At 50.5% G+C, this 21,074-nt stretch overlaps 1 protein-coding gene across 2 annotated transcripts in view; it reads left to right on the plus strand.

The window, feature by feature from the left end:
* The window catches only part of MROH7 (maestro heat like repeat family member 7), a 41,093-nt gene that overhangs the window by 14,331 nt on the left and 5,688 nt on the right, over window positions 1-21,074 (plus strand). The window contains exons 7-20 of one of the 2 annotated variants that reach the window (XM_018044542.1): window positions 838-933; window positions 1,438-1,542; window positions 1,755-1,890; window positions 4,799-4,911; window positions 5,316-5,492; window positions 5,837-5,991; window positions 7,979-8,117; window positions 10,331-10,521; window positions 11,703-11,840; window positions 13,840-13,954; window positions 17,307-17,447; window positions 18,130-18,309; window positions 19,188-19,343; window positions 19,624-19,746. In XM_018044542.1, coding sequence (XP_017900031.1) covers window positions 838-933; window positions 1,438-1,542; window positions 1,755-1,890; window positions 4,799-4,911; window positions 5,316-5,492; window positions 5,837-5,991; window positions 7,979-8,117; window positions 10,331-10,521; window positions 11,703-11,840; window positions 13,840-13,954; window positions 17,307-17,447; window positions 18,130-18,309; window positions 19,188-19,343; window positions 19,624-19,746 — 1,965 coding nt within the window. The remainder of the gene's footprint in view (window positions 1-837; window positions 934-1,437; window positions 1,543-1,754; window positions 1,891-4,798; window positions 4,912-5,315; window positions 5,493-5,836; window positions 5,992-7,978; window positions 8,118-10,330; window positions 10,522-11,702; window positions 11,841-13,839; window positions 13,955-17,306; window positions 17,448-18,129; window positions 18,310-19,187; window positions 19,344-19,623; window positions 19,747-21,074) is intronic. The other variant, XM_018044547.1, reaches the window with a different exon arrangement.

The following is a 21,074-nucleotide window of genomic DNA, read 5'->3' on the forward strand; positions in this document are numbered from 1 at the left end:
CTTAGCCTTGTGTAGGTGTCATGCCTGCACCCTCCTTGAGGCAGTTTCAGGCCTGTGGTGTGACCGGGGAAGGAACAAACAATGGAGAGGAGAGAGCTGACTCCGGCAAGGGGTAACTTAGAAAATCTGTTTGGATCTAGGAGTGGTGATTTTAAAAGGAATCAGAACACTTCCTCGGAGACAATAACACAAGCAGGGCTGGTTGTCCATTGATCTAGCCCTCACGGTTCTTGAGCATTTTCCCACCCATCTTCTCATGCTCCTCATGAATTGAAACTTTGGTTCCGTGACCTTGGACAAGTGTCTCTTCCTGGGACTTCCCTGGTGGTCCAGTGGCTCAGACTCTGAGTTCCCAGTGCAGAGGGCTGGGGTTCAATCCCTGGCAGGGGAACTAGATCCCACATACTTCAACTAAAGAACTAAAGATCCCGCATGCCACAGCTAAGACCAGGCACAGTCAAATAAGTAAATAGTTTTTAAAGAACATCTCCTTATTTGCACAGTGAGAAAAACACTTTGAGGACAGAGTGATAGAGTTGTGCCAATTACGAGGCAATCCCCTGGCCCGTGGTAGATTCTCTGTAATTCTTCTTGCCCTTGTAAGCTAAGGAGTTCACGGATAATAATTACCAGTTTCTCCATAAAGAACCTGTAACCCATGGAGGGGAAGCCAGTTGCCCCATATCGCACATCGAGGTTAGTCTCACATGGTGGGACTAGGAAGCAGCACTCCTGGGCTTGAGTACACCTTCCTCCCCTGACCCACATCAGGGGTTGCCTGGGGTTGCGGTCTGCCCCAGAGGCTGCTTAGTGACTTGGTCCTCTCCGTGTTCACAGATACTTTACTGTCAGACCTTGAATGCCCTGCAGACACTTCTCAATGCCCTCTTTGTTGAGGACCCCACTCCTGCTGGGCTGAAGAGCATCTTGGAGGTATGGGGGCAGGGAGGAGAAGGGTGGAGGAGGATGGGGAATTGACTCGGGAGAACTGGGGCTGGGGGTCTGGACCCAGAAAGAGTGATTTGACTTCAGGATGTAGTCTTGTGCCAGATCTCTGCTTCCCTGGCCCTCTCACAGGTCGTGTCCCAAACTCCTCCTCCTTCACCCTCTCCCTCTCCCCCTGCGACTCCTGTGATAGCTGCTCCCATATCCTTGCTTTCTAAATTCTTGTCCTTATGCCTCTCGCCTATCTTCAAGACTCTCTACCTTTCATCTCTCTCCCATTAACCTTTGCCCTCCCTCTGGTCTTCCGTTCTGTCCTCAGCTTCTGGACCCCATGTGTCCCTATGCTCTAAGAAGAGGAGGAGGGCTGCGGTGGGTTGCTTTGATGCTCTCCCTCAGAAGCTTCCTGATAATTGGTGAAGGCTGTTCTGCCCATCCAGGGGGCAGAGGCTAGCATCTGGCTCGTAGCTCTGAGTCGTAGCCTTTTCCCCACAGCCCCTGGGGCCCTGGATGAACTCTGGGAAGGCTCATGAGAGAGCACGGGCTGTGAAAATCAGTGTCTCTGTGTTGAACCACGCACTTCTGACCCCGCCTTTCCTTGTGAGTGGCTCTGGGAGGGAGGAGGGGAGGACTGCTAGGGAGAATGTTCTCAGCTCTGAGGGAGCCCATGCATCTGCCCCGAGATTCCTAGGTGGGCCTCACTCCTCAGAGGATTCAGCTCTCCGGGCCAGGCCATCTAGCTCTGTTCACCATTTACTGTATAGCATTATTGAACCTATAAGTCTCAGTCCCTAAGATCATGACACAAACAGATGTCCTCGGGATTCCCGGCACTGGGGCTTCTTCTGGGGAGGCTCATCATTCGCATCGGGGATCCTGATGAGGAGATCGGCCGTGAAGCTCTGGACGGCATCACCATCCTCTATACCATCTTGGAGCTTCAAAAACGTAAGCCCTTTGACGTGCCTCTAACACAAGGCTTTTGAGCCAGGTACTCAGCCTCGGAATTGAGTGGACCCTTGACAACAAGGCACTGGTGGGAGATGGACGAGACCAACGCAAAGTTCAGAGAGGTCTGGAAATCAGTGTGGAGTTTAGTCCCCACAGAACTAGGAGACAGAGGTGACAAACACATTTTGGTTTAAGCAATGCTTCTGTATAAGCCTCTTCTGTTCCTTCCTAGTTTAACTTGTGATTCTCATGTTCACATTCCCAGGCCACCGTGCGCAGCCAGGAACGGCAGCCCCAGTGCCCTGGTGTCTGGTCTGTCTTCCCTGTTAGTCTATAGTTCATTTGAGTCTATGTCTCGTTCCCCATGGTGTGCCCAAGATCTCGCCCTGGGCCTGGCACATGGTGGGTGCTCAGTGAACATGTATTGGATGAGTGAACAAAGAACGGGTCCTACCTTGGAATCTGGAGTGGCTAAAACCTGTAGGCAGGAGAACATCTCTGAAAGAGCTGTGGGAAGCTAATGATGTGGTAAGGGCTGACACGGAAACCCAGCTGGCACTCACTGCACCTAGAGGTGTGCGGTATTGACTGTTACTTGCCTCCCTACTTTCCCCAGAGTCCCAACTCTGCTCCAAACCAAGGGACCTTGGCACATTGTTTAAAGTCCCCTGGCTCTGGAAGCAGAGTGACCTGGGTACCAGACCTAGCTCTGGCCCTTCCTAGCTATACAAATTCAGGCAAGTACTTTTCTTGTTAAGGCCTGGGTTTCTTCATTTGTAAAAAGGACACAGTAGGATGCAAACCACAAGCTTTTTGGAAGATTAAATGAGATCATATATGTAAAATGACCAGCTCGTTCCACACATTATGGGCCAACAAAGATTTTTTTTTCCCCCATCCCTCCCATCTTATTAGTTTCAGTCTTTTGGGATCTATATGGTATCCCTGCTCTTCTTGTTCTCTAGCATCTGGGGCAAAGATTTAGTCCCTAGGAGACTTCCCCTTCTGCCCAAGAGCCACATAGATCTTCTGAGTGATGGATAAAGGTGATATACGTCATGTTAATGTTCAGTCTTGGGGACAGGAAAAGTATACACTCAATTAGTATTGCCAGATTTAGCAAATAAAAATATCGGACACTCAGTTAAATACAAATTTCAGAAAAACAGTAAATACCTTTTGGTATATTTAAGACATACTTTTGCTAAAATTGCTGGTTTATCTGAAGTTCAGATGGGTATTTTGTATTTTATGTGGTGACTCTAAGGACAAATTCCACTGTTAGATTCTCAAGGAGTGATTTATGCAGGCCTCTGGACTGTAGGAAACAGCAAAGCTAGGATCTGAACCTTGGTCTGCCTGACACGAGGCCTCCCAGGTAGTGCTAGTGACAAAGAACCCATCTGCCAGTGCAGGAGATGCGGGAGATGTGGGTTCAGTCTGGAAGATCTCCTGGAGGAGGGCATGGCAACCCGCTCCAGCGTTCTTCCTGGAGAATCCTACGGACACAAGAGCCTGGTGGGCTACATCCATGAGATCACAAAGAGTTGGACATGACTGAAGCGATTTAGCATGCACGCACACTGCCTGAAATCAGGCAGACAACCTGCTTGCTTGGTCTGTATGCTATTCTGCCTCAATGACCCTTCCTCATGCCCACGTCTTGTATCTTGTACATGCTGAGGAATCCAGGTAGGACCACCAGAAGACTCAGGAAATGTGCCTAAAATGTGTTTCCTTCCGCAGAACATAAGGATCTCCAATTTGCAGGTACTATTCTAGGCACTGGGGACACAGAAGGAAAGCTGAGCTTATCTTCTTGTTGTCAGAACACAATGAACAAAATAAAGAAGTAATATATATAGTAAGTCAGATGATGATGAGTATCAAAGAAAGAAGAAAAAAATAGGAAAGGGAGGTTGGGAATACCAGGGGTAAGGGAACTGCAGTTTAAAAAGAGGTGTTTTCACACACCCAGCAAAAATAGAACAGAAAATTCACTGGCAAGATGTGAAGCCACTGAACTCTCACACACTGCTGGTGGGAGCATAACTGGTCTCCACCATGGAGAACTTTGGCAGTACCCTCTAAAGCAGAACCTCTACCCACCTTAGGACACAATTTCACTTTTAGCTTGTTGCTGCTATTGTTGTTTAGCTGCTAGGTCTCTGACCCTTCTGAGACCCCGTTGACTGTAGCCTGCCAGGCTCCTCTGTCCGTGGGATTTCCCAGGCAAGAATACTGGAGTGTATTGCCCTTTCTTTCTCCAGGGGATCTTCCCGACCCAGAGATTGAACCCATGTCTCCTGCACTGGCAGGCGTAATCTTTACCACTGAGCCACCTGGGAAGCCTCTGCTTCTAGCTACACGCCTACAAAAAGCGTGGACTTGATATACTAGAACATTCATATCAACACTACCTATAACAGCTAGAAACAACCCAAATGTCTATCATAAGTAGAACAGCAGGCCAGTAAATGGTAGCTATTCATACTGTATAACGTTGTACAGCACTGGGGATGAATGAACCCACGCGGCTTGCAACAATATGGGTGAAGCTCACCCACATAAATGTTGAGTGAAAGCAAGACATAAAGGATAACATGGAGTAGGAGTCCATTTATATGACGTCCAACAGCAAGGAGCTCTAACCTGTGGATTTAGAAGTCAGAATAGGCGTTGGGGAGGGGGATTATGGTCTGAAACAGGGGCATAGGAGGGCCTTCTGGGCTTGTTGACTGTGTTCTGTTTCTTGACTTGGGTGAGAGCTACACGGATGTGCTCATCAAGAAGATTTATCATGCTGGTTACGTACGATTTATGCACATTTGACATCCATGTTTAGCAAAAAGTTAAGAAACAAAATAGGTAGTGAGGTCTCACTGAAAAGGTTCTTGTTTTGCAGGAGCCAGAGATAAGGAAGAGACCAATAAGAAGGAGCTGTATGAGAGCAACAAGCGTTTCCTGGGGCCCTACAACCCTGTCAGCCCATGCCAGAACATTCTTCGTGTGATTGCGGTGACCACCTGCTGCCCACTAGCCCTGGGCCTTCCTGGGGGATGGGGGCGAGGGAGGAGGGGCAGCACCAGCCCGCCCTAGTGCCGCCTCCTCTCCTTCCAGCCCTCTAGGCTCAATCCCCCTTATATTTCTCTACATGCCTTCCTCAACCACATAGGTCCATCCTGTGTGCTCCCTATCCCTCTGGTCTGTACCATAGCATGTGGCACCCAGTTCTGGAGGGGCAGGGGTCATGTCACCCCCTCTTTTTGTCACAGTTCCTCAAAGGGTTTGACACTCAACGATTAACTGAGTATGTGGTCCCTTTGCTGACCTCTGCCTGTGTCTGGCGGCGTTTGTGCATGGATGCAGGACTCACTCCGGGTCTGCCCACGTGTGTCAGGATCTCTCTGCCTTTGTTTCAGGAATTTGGAGATTTCCTGGGGCCCCAGCAGGTAAAGGACCTGCTGCTAGCAGCCTTGGAAGGGCTCAAAGGTGGCTCCGAGGCTCGGGGGAAGGACTCAGGGGAGATGATGCAGCTAGCCTCGGAGGTCACGCTCAGCTCGGTGCTGGAGTGGTACCGACACAGGGCTCTGGAGGTGGTAAGGCCCCCTGGGGACAGGGGCTGGGCTGGGAGACCCCACAGGGCTCACTAATCCTGCAGGTAGGGCAGGGTGGATGGTGAATGAGTTCTAGATGCTCTCAACTTGCTTATCAGCCCCCAAGAGCTCAACTCTCTGGTGAGGGGTGCGGGAGGGCAATGCAGACAAGCTGTCTCCAGGGAAGGGGCAGGCGCTCTGCCTGCCCGTCTCCCCACTTCTCCCCTCTGTGCCCTCCTCTTCCGCATCGCCCTCTTCTCCCTCCTCCCACCTCCCTGCTCCCCTGTCCCCCTTGGCCTCTCCGCTTGGCCCTCTGCCTGCTCCCTGGTTGTCTGGCTGCGCCCCAGATCCCCGAAATCATGCATGGCATCTACGTGTGCCTGAGCCACATCCAGGAGCCGCGGGCCCGCGAGGTGGCTCTGCTGCCCGTCTCTCTCCTGGCCAGCTCCTTCATGACCGAGGTCGTCGTCGCCCTGCTCATGTGTCCCCTCCCACTGGACAGGTACCGAGTGATGGGTGCTTCCAGCCACTGTCTCTCAGACAGTTCATACAGCCCCCTATTCCCGGGCTGGGAATCCCTCCTTCTACCCAGGGGAGTCCCTTGCCCTCCCAGTGGTCCCACCTCCATGATCTATGTTGCTTATGACAACCCTTAAGCCCTTCCTGCCAGGGGTCTGTGCTGCACATTTATTTGTTCTCTCACAAGTGTAATAACCCCATTCTACAGATAAGGAAACTGAGGCTCACAGAAAGTTTCTAGCCTTAGGAACCTACTGAACAAGCAGCAGAATGATGACCTAAACTCAGATCTGACCAACTCCAAGCCCAGAGCTCTTCAATGATGCCATGGGAAAAAGAACTGAATGTTGTTTCCAACTGCCTCCAGATGCTGTGTGGTCTTGGGTAGCTTTATTGCCCTCTCTGGGCTTCAGTTTTTCCCCATATGTAAAAGGAGAAAATAACACCCACATTCTCACCCCGAATGGGTGGGCAAGATCAGTAAAGCGGCCAGTCATGCTGAGTGCATGCCCTGTGCTCCATGTTGTCAGACTTCAGGGAGCTCTGGTCTGATGGCAGAGGGGACTGTGGCCAGATGGTGATCAGCTTGTGGGCAAGAGAGACAAATCTGGCTGCTCCAGGCTCCTGGCCCAGGAAATGCTCCCATACCTCTGAATGAAAACAAGGCAGAAGTGTGTGATCCACGTCTTAAGGCAGTTGGTTGAGAGTGAATGGAAAAGAATTATGCAGAACTGTGCAAGTGGGGTGCACTTCTGACCAGAAGAGCTGGTGTCCTTCACAGAAACCAGGGAGAGCAGTGCAGGAGTGACACACTCCCATCCCCCACCCAGAAGAATTTAACCCTTTCTGGCTTCACTGCAAGCCAGGGAAGTTTCTTCTTAGAGCCACTAAACATTCAGACTCAAGACTGCCAGGACCACATCTGACTTCAGTTACTTCAGGAGGATGTAGGACAGGGCAGTATCCTTACAGCAGCCTGTGCAGGAGGATTAGACAGAGCTGGGATGAGATTTAAGGAGGCCTTGCTCACAAGTGCCACTCCTGTGCATGCCTGAGAGTGAGGACCTCCTTAAATGTAGAGACCTGGATGCCTTACTTTCCTCTTGCTAGTATTGGCCCTGGGCCTCCCAGTTGAAAGATGTAGGTGCTACCGTGGCTTGAGTGGCTTGGGTTTTAAAGGAACTCGAGTCTCTTATAACTCTCTGGACTTTGCCTCCCAGATTCTCACAGGGACAAACCCAGTCACAAGAGTCGCTGCACCCTGAGAAGCTCAATGCAGCAGTGTCCCCAGTGGTCCTTATAGTTCATTTGCAGTTCTTCACCCAGACACAATTTACCAATTGGGTCATTTTTACCATAAGCAATGTTGCCTAGCAACATAGTTGACATACTATCTTTATCAGGTTTCCAGGGGAACAGAGCTGGAAAGTTAATGGAAGGTTCAACTCTTAACCAGATTGGGGGGCGGGGGATGGAAGGTTTTTGTTAACCCTTTAGTGCCCTGGGCTGTCAGCACTTTCACCTTCCCAGGATAGAACCTATAGGCTGGTGCAGACCTGGTCACTCCTGAACTCTAGCTCATCAGCCGTGCAGTCTTGGGTCGGCCATTTTACCTCTCTGAGCCTTAACTCCGCATCTGCAAAATGAGACTGACAATCCACTGTGAGGGGCCCTGTAAGAACTCAGTGACCCTGAGTTTCTTGACTATCTTGCTCATGTCTGCTGGCAGATAGCAGATGCTCAACATTTGCTGAAGTCATAACTTGTATGCAAAACACCTGGCGAAGTACCTGAGTAGGTTTTTGATTATTGTTAGCCCCAGGCTTATTAGATCATTCAAGAAAATTTTCGGCACACTCATGGATGCGATTTCAAAGGCTTCTTTCCTTGTACCTCCCAAAATAATTCGGTGGCAGGGTTGGCCCCACTGCCCTTGTCCCTGCTAACCGTCCCTGCTCTTGGCCTGTCAGCAATGGAGCAGAGATGTGGAGACAGCTGATACTGCGCAAGCCCAGCTGTGACGTCCGAGACCTCCTGGACCTGCTCCTGACCAGCCTGAAGGAGAAGCCCGTGACCAAGAAGGGCCGGGCCTCCATTGTGCCCCTGGCGGTGAGGAGCTCTCCTTCTGCCCGCTTCCTCCCGTGCCCAGCAGCCCCATCACTGCCCCAACACGTCCTCCTCCTGCTCTCGCTGAGCTCTGCACACCCATCTTCTAGTGCCTGGCTCTACCCGGAGCTAAGTGGGTGGCCTTGAGCAAGTCTGTCCCCGGGCTCTTGTTTGTGATCCACCGGGCCACCAGCAGCACCATCCTGCTGCTACTTACAGTGACCGCGGCAGCCTGGAATGGCCTGGGACTGAATGACCAGGGACTCACACACCTTAGGCTGAGAACTGGCCTTGCGCTGTTACTATTTTGTAACCTGAGCAGGTCACCGCACCTCTCTGAGGCTCAGTCTCTGCATCTGTAAATAGAAACAACATCTACCTTGTATGGCAGTTATGAAACTTAAATGAGGTAACTCATCTCATCTTTTTAGAGACAAAAAATGTCTAAGCGCATCTTCTGCCACTCTCAGAGGCTGGCCCTGGGAACACGGAGGGAACGGGCTCTGATGTGGGAAGGGGGCTGAGTGGACAGACAGATTTCTCTCTGGCTCTGTCAGCACCACCCTGGTCCTAGCCAGCTGGATAACACTCCATTCACCTCCCTGCTTCCACTCCAGCCCCTCCCATCTGTATCACAGCTAAGAAAATCATTGAGAAATGCACATCTGCTCTTCCCAACTCTCTCTATGGCTTCCCATTGCCCCTGAGGGTAACACAGAGCTCCTGCTGGTGCTGCTGGGCCCTGCAACCCTCGCTGGCCTCAGTGTGCTGTGTGCTCCTCTTGCCTGCCTGGCTCCAACCTCATTACTCTTTGTCAGGTCTTCTTGATCACTGTGCTATCTTCGGTCACAGGGCCTTTGCACATGCTGTTTTCTTGACCTAGATTTCTGTCTGCCAAGTTAACTTCTTCTCATCCCTTATCTCTTAAGCTATCTACCTCCTCAGGGAAGCCCACTCTGACCAGATCAAATCTGTGCATATTATGCTTTCTTTCCCAGGTGGCTCAGTGGTAGAGAATCTGCCTGCCAATGCAGGAGACGTGGGTTCAATCCCTGGGTGAGGGCGATCCCCTGGAGGAGGAAATGGCAACCCACTTCAGTATTCTTGCCTGGGGAATCCCACGGACAGAAGAGCCTGGTGGGCTATAGTCCATGGGGTCGCAGAGTTGGACACGACTGAGCACATACACATCACATACTTCTCTTGGAAGAGTTCACCCCAGTTGTGATCTAACAATAGTGTGTGTGTATAGAGTGGCTCATTTGATTAATCTATGAGATGCCTGAGTTCAGCACATACAGTAGACACTCAAAAAATGTTTTTGTTGGGTTGATTTATTTATTCAACAAACGTCAAGCACCTACTATGTGCCAAGCATACTCATCAGTTTCCAGGGATTCAGCAGAGAGCAAGACAGTCTGGTAGAGGGAAGCCAAAAAAACAGAGACATGGTGGATGGAGGAGCGGGTGGTATTACCCCTTAACACAGGAAGACACTGATGCTCAGAGACATTCCATGTCTCACCTAAGGCCACACGGCTACTGAGTGGTGGAGCCAGGACTCAGACCCAGATCTCCTGCCCCCGAATCCCATGCTTTACCTCTGGATCTCTCTGCCTCTCTCCCCCAGCACTGAGTTCTGTGACTAGGGCACCAGCGCCCATTCCATCCTTGGTTTGGGCATCACCCACTCCTCTGATCACTGTGTGTTGGCATATTCTCAAGTCATTCAGAGGAGACAGTGAGGGAAGTCTAGTTTTAACAGCCCCCAACAAAGAGGCAACTGATACCCCACCTTACGGACCGGGCACCGATGTTATGAACCAATAAGAGGCAGGGCTCCTGTAATCTGAAAACCTGGGTTCAAGCCTCAGCTCTGCCCCGAGGGGCTGGGTATCTTTGGGCAAGTCCCTTCCCCTTCTGATCTTGTCTCCTGCCCTGCACAGTGGGGTCAAGACTCTACCTCATAAATGTGGGAAGAAATCCTTCCACCATGATTCTTTCAGGGCTGTGTCAACAGCAAAGTGTTGCTGTGACACTGTGCAGGGCTCACGCAGAGGGCCTGGATGCAGTGGTGGGGGAATCTGGGCTTGCCCATGTTGGGCCAGAGAAGAGCAAAGATCGAGGACCAACCTCCTAGAGAATCAGCCCAGGCCTGGTCAGGAGTGCTGGGATGGTGGGTGGCGACGTCTCACCAGCTTCCCCTCCACCTCCAGGCAGCCAGCGGCCTGTGTGAGCTCCTGTCCGTCAACAGCTGCATGGGCCGTGTGAGGCGCATCTATCCACAGCTGCTCCTGGCCCTGCTCATTCAGGTCCATTACCACATCGGCCTCAGCCTTCCCGGCCGCGTGGCTTCCCGCAAGGATGCCAAGAAGGACGCCCAGACCCCTGGCTTCGTCCCTGTTCGGTATGTTCCTGCTGTCCCCAGCAGAAGGACAGCCACCAGCAGAGGCTCTTACGAAAGTCTTTAGGGCAACTGATTGGTAGAAATTAGCTCCGCGGCTAGAAAGGAAAACAGAAGTGCACTTTTATGAGACAGAGCCAGTTGTGTTCGAGAGCTATTTGTGAACATCTGCTGTATATGTTCTCTGCTTAGGGCTGGATGGCAGCAAGGAATCAGCCTTCTCCAAGGAGATCACCATTTCAATTTTCCTCCTCCCTCCCTAGAGATATGATTTGTATTAGATTTATAACCAAGGCTGAACTATTTGATTTTCATTTGTTAACTGGAACAGTTAATATAGGCACATGAGTAAAAATCTTCAAAGACAGTAAAAACAGTCTCTGTTCCTCTCTTTACCCCAGTTTGCTTTCATAAGGCCCGGGTTCTTTCTTGCCCTTCGGACGGGGTGGATGCAGAGCTGAGCCAATGTGCTTTCATTCTCTACTTTCACACCCGTGGTAGTGAACCTTACATAGTTACATATTTCTGCTTTTATTATATACTGTATCTTTGAGATCATCACACACAGAGCTGCCTCATTATTTTTAACAGCCACATAATATCCCTCTGTGTAGATTATAATATACCACCATTCACCTAACCAGGATCCTCTCGATTTAGGGGCTTCACAGCCTTTTACAAGCAACGCTGCCACGAGTGAGGCTGTTTATATGTCTTGATATTTACATGTGACTGTACACAAAGGATGAATTCCTGAAAGTAGAATGGGTGCATCAAAAGGTTTCTGTGTTTAACTATTATGGTGGAACAGGACGATATGGTGGAAAAAGTTCTTGATCAGTGAATGAAAGGAAATGAAGTACCTCCTAAAGCACCCAGCTTGCCAGTAGTATATGCCGCTTCATTTCCCCACTACTTTGCCACCGTCTTTGCCAATCTGAAAGTTAAAAAAAAAAGGTATTTTGCTGTCATTTTAGATTGCATTTCTCTTACTATGAATGTGGTTGAGTTTAAAATGTCATTTCTATTTCCTTTTCTGTGAGCAACTGTTCCTGTTCTTTGCCTAATTGTATATAGGACTTTTGGGAATTTTTCTTATTTATTTGTAAGAGCTCTTTATATATTAAGGTCTGGCCTGCTGGGAGCAGGGTGACATGAGATCTCAGCCCCCCTTGTCTTGGCAGCTGGGTGGTCAAAGTGGTGAAAACCCTGCTGCTGAAGATGGGCTGCTCATACGAGGCTAACTTTCTGGAGGACCAGGGCGGCTGGGAGCTTATGGGGCAGGCAGAGAACCACCACCGTGGAGTGTCCCTGCTGGCCAGGTGAGGACCCCGGGGCAGGGGTCAAAGGGAGGGAAGAGACCTCGTGTCTTCAGACAGACTTGGGTTTGCATCTCTTTCTGGGCAAGACCCTTCCCTTGCTCTATCACCTCTTCTCTAAGATCGGCAGAGTATTGTCTCCATCAGCAAGTGGACAATGCAAATGTGAAAGATGATGTGCTTTACAAACTGTGGTTGTAACAGTACCTGGCATTGTGGAGCTGCTTGGGTTATTTATAAAGCACCTTTCTCACCACCGTATTAGTTTAATTCCCATGCTAATGCAGAAATGATGGTCTAGCCAAGCAGTTTAGAATGTGGTCTGAGAGCAGGTCTGCCTGCTTGGGAATCCCAGCTGTGTGACCTAGGGCAGAGTTCCTTTCTCCTTCTCTGTGTCTCAGTTTTCCCATCAGCAGTACAATAACAGGACTCACCTCTAAGCTTTGGGGTGAGGATTAAAATACTTTGAACAGCCTCTGCATATAGTAAGAGTTCAACACATTTGCTTCTGTTATCATTATGCTGACTTGTGGTGCAAGGATTATTAATGCACATTTTTCAGGGGAGAGTGCCAAGGTTCAGAGAGGGATAGTTATGCACCAAAGGTACACACAGCCTGGAAGTGGCAAGGCTGGGAAATAACCCCCTGCCCCAGATCAGGGCTCTTCCCCTCAGCCACACACAGCCTCCCTTAGGGAAAGGAGATAGGGGGCTGGTTCACCTTGATTTCACTAATGTGGTTCCTGCAGGAAGATCCTGCTTCTTAGCCCTGCAGCCTGAGTGTCCAGGATGGTGCGCTCTCCTTGGGTCTCAAGATACAACTGTATTTATTGAGCACTTGCATGCTCCAGGCACCTTGCAGAGAGCCGTCTATTCACAGACTGTTCCATTTAATGCTCACCGTGACTGACTGAGTGCAGGAGGAGAAGGGGGTGACAGAGAATAAGATGGTTGGATGGCATCACCAAATCAACGGACATGAGTCCGAGCAAACTCTGGGAGATGGTGAATTCAGGACAGGGAAGCCTGGTGTGCGGCAGTCCACGGGGTCGCAAACAGTCAGATGTGACTTACGACTGAATAATAACAACAGCAATGACTGGTGAAATGACACTATTACTTCCCCAGAGTTACCCATAAGGAATCTGAGGCCCAGAGAAGCTGGGTGATTTGCCCAAAGTGACACAGCTAGTGGAAACAGAGTTTGAACCCAGGCTGTCTTATTCCAGACTCTATGCATGGCTGACACTCTTCTGGATTCACTGACTAACAGAGCGTAGTGCAGACTTGAGGGCGAATCATCTACGGGGCTTGTTAAAACACTGATGGCTGGGCCCCACTTCTAGAGTTTCTAATTCAGGTAGTCTGGGATGGGGGCTTGAGAATGTGCATTTTTTTTACAAGTTCCCAGGTGATGCTGATACTGCTGATCCAGGGGCCACACTTGGAACATCACTGGCTTCGTAGAATGAACTAGGCAGCTGGAGTAGGAACCCCTGGGTTGGGGCGCCAGCTCTACAATTTTCCAGCTCTATGACCTTGGGCAATTCACACTTAAAGCCTCTGTTTCCTCATCTATGAAATGGGTTAACAACAGTAACCTGCCTCAAAGGGTAATGATGAGGATCAAATGCAATAAGGACTTGAAAGCATCTGGCTTGCTGCCTGGTGCCTAGTGAGTGGGTCCTCAAATTCTTTCCTTCCTGTCTTTTCCTCCTGGAGTGGTCCTGCACATTCAGGGGTCATAGCCTTGTCTTTCTTACTGATTTTCTCTGTGATCTTGGGCAAGACGCTTTCCCACTCTGTCTATCAGTTTTCCCACCTGTAAAATAAAGCAGTGTGATCCAATGGGCTCTGAGATCCTGTTCAGGTGGAAAACCCTGGGGATGCGGGAACACGGGGGACTGGGGCTTGCCCAGAGTTTTGAGTGTGGGACCAGGCCCCCATGTGGCGGGCCCCCTGGGGCTGGCGAGCCTGAGGGCACTGCTCCCCTCCTCCCCAGGGCCATGGTGCACTACTCCTGCCAGGAGCTGTGCCGTATCCTCTACCTGCTCATCCCGCTCCTGGAGCGAGGCGACGAGAAGCACAAGATCACCGCCACTGCCTTCTTCGTGGAGGTACCAACTGGGTGCCCAGAGCGGGGCAGGGGTTGCCCGGGGCCTTCCCAGGAGCATAGGCCTCAGTTCCCATTGCTGGTCATTTCTCTTGTGTGATAAGTACTTAATACTTTAGAGTCTTTCCTGAACATGATTTTTCTTGAGTAGAAAGATCTCGTGGGTCTTCTCCCTCCTCCTTCCTATCTCTTCTCTTCTTTCCATCTCTCCACCCCATTTGAGTCTTCCCAGACTCCCCTAGTACCCCTGGCAACCACCATCCTTTGCCGTGTACCAGGTACCAGATTGGAGACACAAATATAAACTTGGTTCTTCCCTGCTCTCAGGAGTTCTTGGTGTGGGAGGGGAGACAGAGGACATCCTAGTTATATCACAGGGTACCATAGAGTGGCTTGTGCTACTGGGGGCAATTCAGCCTGTGGTGGGTGAACACAAGTCTTGGGTGTATTGGGTAGGGAAACATCAGGGAGGCTTCCTGGAGGAAGTGACGTCTAAGCTGAGTGAGGATACAAGGGTACTAGAGCAGGTGCTGGGGAGAGTTGAGTCAGGAGAAGGCTGGTAGTGTCAGCCCCAGAAGGGCAGACTTGCCAATAATAATAGCCAACAATTTTATTGAGCACTGACTCCCTTTCAGGTGTATTCTTAGAACTTTACACATACTGATTCATCTAATTCTCACAATAATCCTATGATGCACATATTATTCCATCCCCTACTATAGAGAAGGAAACCACGGCACAGATTTAAGTACCTTTCCCAAGGCCACACAGCTTGGTAAGTGGCAGATCCAGGACTCAAAGCCAGACGTCTGGGCTGTGAAATACACACTCACTCTATAGCTTTGTGTGTGTGCTTGTGTTTATGGATGTAATAACTATATATTTAGTGATCATGTTGACCATTTTCAGGTGTACAGCTCACTGGCTGTGCCTTCAGTGTGACGTGCATTCACACTTTGTGCAACCGTCACCACCATCCATCTTCAGAAGCTTTCCATCTTCCTGCCCAAACTGAAATTCTCTACCCATTAAACACAACTCTCCTTCCCGTGTCCCCTCAGACCCTGTGACCACCACTCTACTTTCTGTTTCTGTGAATTTGCCTATTCTAGGTTTCATACGAATGGAACCACCAATATTTGTCTTTTGGTGTCCTGCTTATTTCACTTAATATAATGTTTTCAAGGCTCGTCCATGTTGTAACACAGGCCAGAATTTCATTATTTTTTAAGTCTGAGTAATATTCCATTGTATGTACATACCGCATTTTGTTTCTCCAGTCACTAGTCGATGACACTTGGAAAACCCACTCGCTTAACCTCCACCCCTTCCTCCTCCTGTGACATTCTAGCTGGCACACAGTGGGTCTGGGCTATCACCAGGGTCTGTACAGTGGGGCTCAGAGGCTCACTGTCTGCTCAGACCGTGGAAGGTTAAGGACGGCTTCCTGGATGAGGTGCCATTTGAACTGGGCCTTGAATAAAGACAGCCAGGAGCACAGGGGCAGCATGGCAATTCCAGCACTGCCTCCCCAGTGGACTGTGAGCCTGGGGAACAGGAGCCACATCATGTATGCCTGGCATCCCTAGACCCAGCCCCAAGAAGGCCTCTAAGAAGAGGCAAGCAGATGGGTGAGTGAGTACCCAGGTAAGCACTTCGCCTGGCTCTGCAGGCACCAGCAGAATGTGTCACCTCAGGAGGACATGCATGTGTCTTCGGGTCGGAAGTCCAGGTTACAGTCTCAGCTCTGCGGGATCCCCATGACCCTGGTGAGGAATTGGGAAAGTGTCATTTCTTGAGGGCGTGCCATGTGCCAAACACCACACTGACCTCTTACGTATACGACCCCACTCGTCTGCACAGCAGCCCTACAAAGCAGGAATTGTGATGTTCATGTGTTGGTGAGATAAGGGGCAGTTTTCAAGGTCACACAGCTCATGCTGTCCAGAGAGATTCAGACCAGCTCTGCCCACCTGGCTCCTCTACCTTGGTTAGCCTTGTGGGAGAGGCATTTCCATAAGGTCAGGGACTGTAGGCTTAATCTTTTCCAGCACTCCCCTGGAGCCCTGAGCAGTGTCCCTCCCTCCCTGGGACAGGGGTCCTCACCCAGCTTCAAGTCCTCTCTCTCCCTAGAAGTGGTGGCACAACATGTTCACAGTGATGCTTTGATGCTGCTCAGATGTCCTTTCCCGGCACCCCTAGACTCCCCATGCTGTGCCTGAAGGGGTACTTGCTTCTCCCAGTGGTGGGTGGAGTCCTCAAGGGAGCTGTGTGACCTTCGGCAAGTTGCTGAACCTGTCTGTGCCTTGCTTTCTTCATTTACAATACAAGGATAATGATTTGCCCACCTCATAGGGTTTTGATGAGGAGTAAGTGAGTTCATGTAAAGTGTCAGCGCAGGAAGTACTCCCCAAGTGAGCTCTGTTGCTGTTACGATTGTCACTGTGTCTCTAGTCACAGCCCAGAACCTGGTGCAGAGCAGCTGAGTGTAGCTCTATGGATGGGTGGAGGGCGGGTGGTAGGTGGAGCCCCACCTTTCCTGCCTTCCCCACCCCCACCCCATCAGCTGTCCTGTTTGCTCTCCCCAGCTTTCTCTTTTCATCATAGACACGTGGTCTCAATCGTCACAGTAGATGCAGGGTAAGGGAACAGATGGGAAAAGTGCTTATGAGGATGACTAGGCAGGAACTGAAGACCGATTGGATGCTGGAGGTGGCAGGGGAGAGGGAAAGGAAGGCGATGGGGATGATGCCTGGTTTGGGGCTGGGACAAAGTGGGGCTGATGGTACTAACCTTGCAATGGTGGGCTCTGGAGGAGGACAATTCCAAGAAGGAGAGGAACCATTTCTTGGTTGTGAACTCATGCAAACAGGGTTCCCTGAGCACATACTCCATCCCAGAGCTTGCATCAGTAACTGGTGCCATAGGAGAAAGGCTCAGTTTGTGTCCTCAAAGAAGCTCCAGGGGGATAGGATGTGGGAGTCAGGTGCATAAGCACATGGGGGCAATAAGGTTTCTGTGTTCAGGGCCCCCAGGGGCACAGAGAAGGGGGCAGTCAGCCTAGGTGAGGCCTGGGGACCCTCAAACATGGTGGCAGGGGCTGACTTTTGGCCGGAGATGTGCATGGTGAGCTGGGGCTAGAGTGGAGGTGAGAGGCCTGGCAGAAGAGCATCCCTGCCCACGCAGAAGGGACAAAACAGCCTGGGTCATTCCGTGAATGATGGGAAGCTTGGTTAGAAGCTTGTTGGTGGTAAGAATACAGACTAGAGGGTGGATAGGTGTGAATGAGACCCCAGAGGCAAATGGGCCCTGAGGGTACTCCTTGTGCTGGGGAGTAATCATCTTTATTCCCTCAGCTCCTCCGGATGGAGCAGGTACGGCGGATCCCTGAGGAGTACTCTCTGGGGCGGATGGCGGAAGGCCTGAGCCACCGGGACCCCATCATGAAGGTGCTGTCCATCCGAGGCCTGGTCATCCTGGCTCAAAGGACTGAAAAGGTGAGTGGAGGGCAGGGGAGAGCCCACTCAGCCAGGGCCCCGACAAGAGGAAGGCTAGAGCTTGGCCATTTGCAACTCTCCAATGCTGGTGACTGGAATCAGAGCTCATTTCTGTCTCTGTCTTAATTATCCCATCTGTAAAATGGGTACCCCTTAATAATTCCCTATATGCTTTATTTTTTGAAAAGTACTTTTTGAATTCAGATTTTTCACAATGACCCTAAGAGCAGTATGTTTAGGAGGGCCTGGGGATAGCAGTAATTATTCCTAATTTAGAGATTAGGAAGCTGAGTCGCAGGTTGTTGACGTTTCATTAGCCTTTTAAAAAGTGCTGTTTTTCTCTACTAAGCATGGTCGTTACAGCTTATGATTTAGAGGGACAAAGGGACAGGACATAGACTCAGAAAACTAACAACACAGGGTATCATCTATAGATAGTGCCAAGAAGTGGGGAGACAACAAAGCACTCAGGGTCGCAGGCTAGGAAGGAGTCAGTGAGGCTAAAGAGGGCTTTGGAAGCAGCGGGAGTTTGAGTGAGGGCGTACCAGGCAGGCGGGATAACATAAGCAAAGGCCTGGAGGTAGGACTTGCTTGACCAAGTTCATCTCTGTGACTCAGAGGCTGGGCCCCTCACCTGTTAGACCAGATAGGAGCACCCGTCCCAAATACTCCTTCTCCGCAGGCCGCCAAGGTGCAGGCCCTCCTGCCCTCCATGGTGAAGGGTCTGAAGAGTGTGGATGGGCTGCTGGTGGTGGAGGCGGTCCACAACCTCAAGACCATTTTCAAGGGGCAGGATCGGAAGCTGATGGACAATTCAGTCTATGTGGACGTACTGCAGATCCTGCTGCCACACTTCAGTGATGTAAGGGTTCCGTGAGGGTGGAAGGATGGGGGTGTAACACCTGGAGGGCAGTTCTTTACTACTCTAGGGGTCGTAGTAGCTCCCACGGCCTGTTGGGACCCGAGCAGGGCTGAGTCAGCCCAAGGGGAATGGGTGCTCGTCCCAACTGGTCCAAATTCTTTGTAATTGGTTTGCACAGAGAAAGCTCCTTCTCTAACTGGTTTTCACAGAGGGAGGTCTCTTTGTGTGCTCGTTACCCCAGAGACTTGCCTCTGTGATTGGTCCATCTAGAGGAGTAACAATTTTTTTCCTTTGAACTTTTTTTTGAAAATAGGAGTATAGCCAATTAACAATGTTGTGACAGCTTCAGGTGGGCCGCAAAGGGACTTGGTCATATACACATATGCATCCATTCTCCCCAAACTCCCCTCCCATCCAGGCCGCCACATAACATTGAGCAGAGTTCTCTGTGCTACACAGTAGGTTCTTGTTGGTTATCCATTTTAAATACAGCAGTATGTACCTGTTGATCCCAAACTTCCTAACTATCCCTTCCCCCATTCTTCCCCTAAGGGGGTAGGGGTGGGGGTCACAATTCTTTGATTGGTCTCAGCAAAGGGGGGGCATTTTTCTACTTGACACAAAGGCACCTTTTAGGACAGTGGGGTCCCTGCTGGGAAAAGCGGGCAGAGCTCCTGACCCAGGCTCTGATGAGGAGGAAGCCAGCCCTAGATCAGCCCCATCAGGCAGCCTTCAGTGTTCTTCGTCTCTGTGCGTCTTGTGCTTGGAGGGGCCCTCGGAATGAGTGGGAAGAAGGCCATGAGCCTCTACGTGGGGCACAGAGGTGCAGGCAGCCTCCTGGAGGATGGAGCTTGCCTAAGCCTCTGCATCTGCCCCAGTCACGAGAGGACGTGCGCTCCTCCAGCATCAACCTGTATGGCAAGGTAGTTCAGAAGCTGCGGTCGCCCCGCACCCCGGCTGTGGAGGAGCAGCTGATCAGCACCTTGGTGCCCCTGCTGCTGACCATGCAAGAGGGCAACGCCAAGGTGAGCCAGGTGAGTGCATAGCCCTGAGTCCTGCGGGTGCAGCCCACTTTACAGAACCCAGCCTGGAATCACAGACAATCCATCACGCAACCAAGTCTGGCCAAGCCTGTTTTCAAAAGGGACCCATGCCAGTATTTCTTTTCAAAACAGCCAACTTTCCTTGTATGTTTCAAACATTGATAGGAATTGTTTTCCCAAAATCCAGTTTTGTACTTTTTTTTTTCCCGGAGAATAGTTCAACTCTTTTGGAATTGCATAGCTCTGGTGTTCTCTTCCTATTGGCCCCCAGAAATGTGTGAAGACCCTGTTCCGCTGTTCTTGCTTCATGGCTTGGGAATTGCCAAAAAAAGCTTACAGCCAGAAGCCCTGGGACAACCAGCAGCAGACGGTGGCCAAAATTTGCAAGTACCTTGTGAGTGCTTCTAAGACTACAGTGGGTTCTTATGAGTATGTTGGAGGTGGCCAGTTCTTTCCTTGTCTCTTCCTCTTTTTTACATGAGCATCCTTACTGATAATTCCATTACTACCTACAAGTTGTTGGCTCCTGGAAGTTCATCTTTACCTCTGACTTCTCTCCCCACTTCTGGTGTTCCTTCTCCAAGGCTTACTGGACATCTCCCCCAGTGACTGTGTGTGGGCTGTGCTAAGCCGCTTCAGTCCTGTCCTACTCTTTGCAACCCCATGGATGGTAGCCCACCTGGCTCCCCTGTCCATGGAATTCTCCAGGCAAAAATATTGGAGTGGGCTGCTATTTCCTTCTCCAGGGGATCTTCCCAACCCCAGGATCAAACTCGCGTCTCTTATGTCTCCTGCGTTGCAATGCAGGTTCTTTACCACTAGGGCCACCTGGGAAGCCCTCCCCTGCCCACAATGACTACACACAACTAAACTCAGCATATCTCTTCTGAATTTATGGCCTTCCCAACGTCAGTTCTCTCTCCTTCTAAATCCCCAAAGCTGAAACCTAAAACCATTCAAGGCTTCTTGATCCCCCTTACCTTCACCTTTGATCAATCTTAAATATCCTAAATACTTCTGAATCTGTTTTTTCCTCCCCCTTCCCATTATTATTCCCTTAGTTCAGGTCATAAATGTTTCTCAGATGAGTCCAGCCATCCAGCAGGTCCCCCAGTCTTGAATCTCAGCCCCTCCAATCCATTCCCCACTCAGGCTGCCAGAATCTGGTTAAAACCCAAGTCTGTCTATATCACATCCCTGCCTGAGGGACTCTACCGGCTCCCTCTTCTACAAGAGTAATTTCCAGCACATATTTGCTGTGATGACAGTCCTACAAGAAATGCCCCACAGGAGAGAAAAGATCCAAGACAAGTAAGTTTGGGAAAGACTGCATCGTTAATCTTCCTCTCAGAGATTCGCAGTGTCACCAGCACCTTAGAGCTCTGAAATGCTCTGTGCTGAGGAGATTTCATGGTTGATTCATGGTTTCCCCAAATCATTAAACCACAGAACCCCCTGTCCAGGTAACACTCGAGAACATTCTGCGGTCCGAGAGAGTCCTACACACAGCGATACGCTGCACTGCAGGTTGCAGCTGGGATCCTTCATGTACCATTTCGGACGCTTTGCCATCTAGGCCCATCTACCCTTCCTGTAGTCACAGGCTGTGTTCCCCGGGATGCAGGCTTTGAGGCTGAGCTTAGCATGCAGGAGGTTTATTAGGGAGCACCCTGGGACCAGCCGCTGTGGAAGGGAGGGCAGGGAGCGGAAGTGGCAGAGGAG

The sequence above is a fragment of the Capra hircus genome, chromosome 3 (genome assembly GCF_001704415.2).
Source record: "Capra hircus breed San Clemente chromosome 3, ASM170441v1, whole genome shotgun sequence".
Classification (NCBI taxonomy): Eukaryota; Metazoa; Chordata; class Mammalia; order Artiodactyla; family Bovidae; genus Capra; species Capra hircus.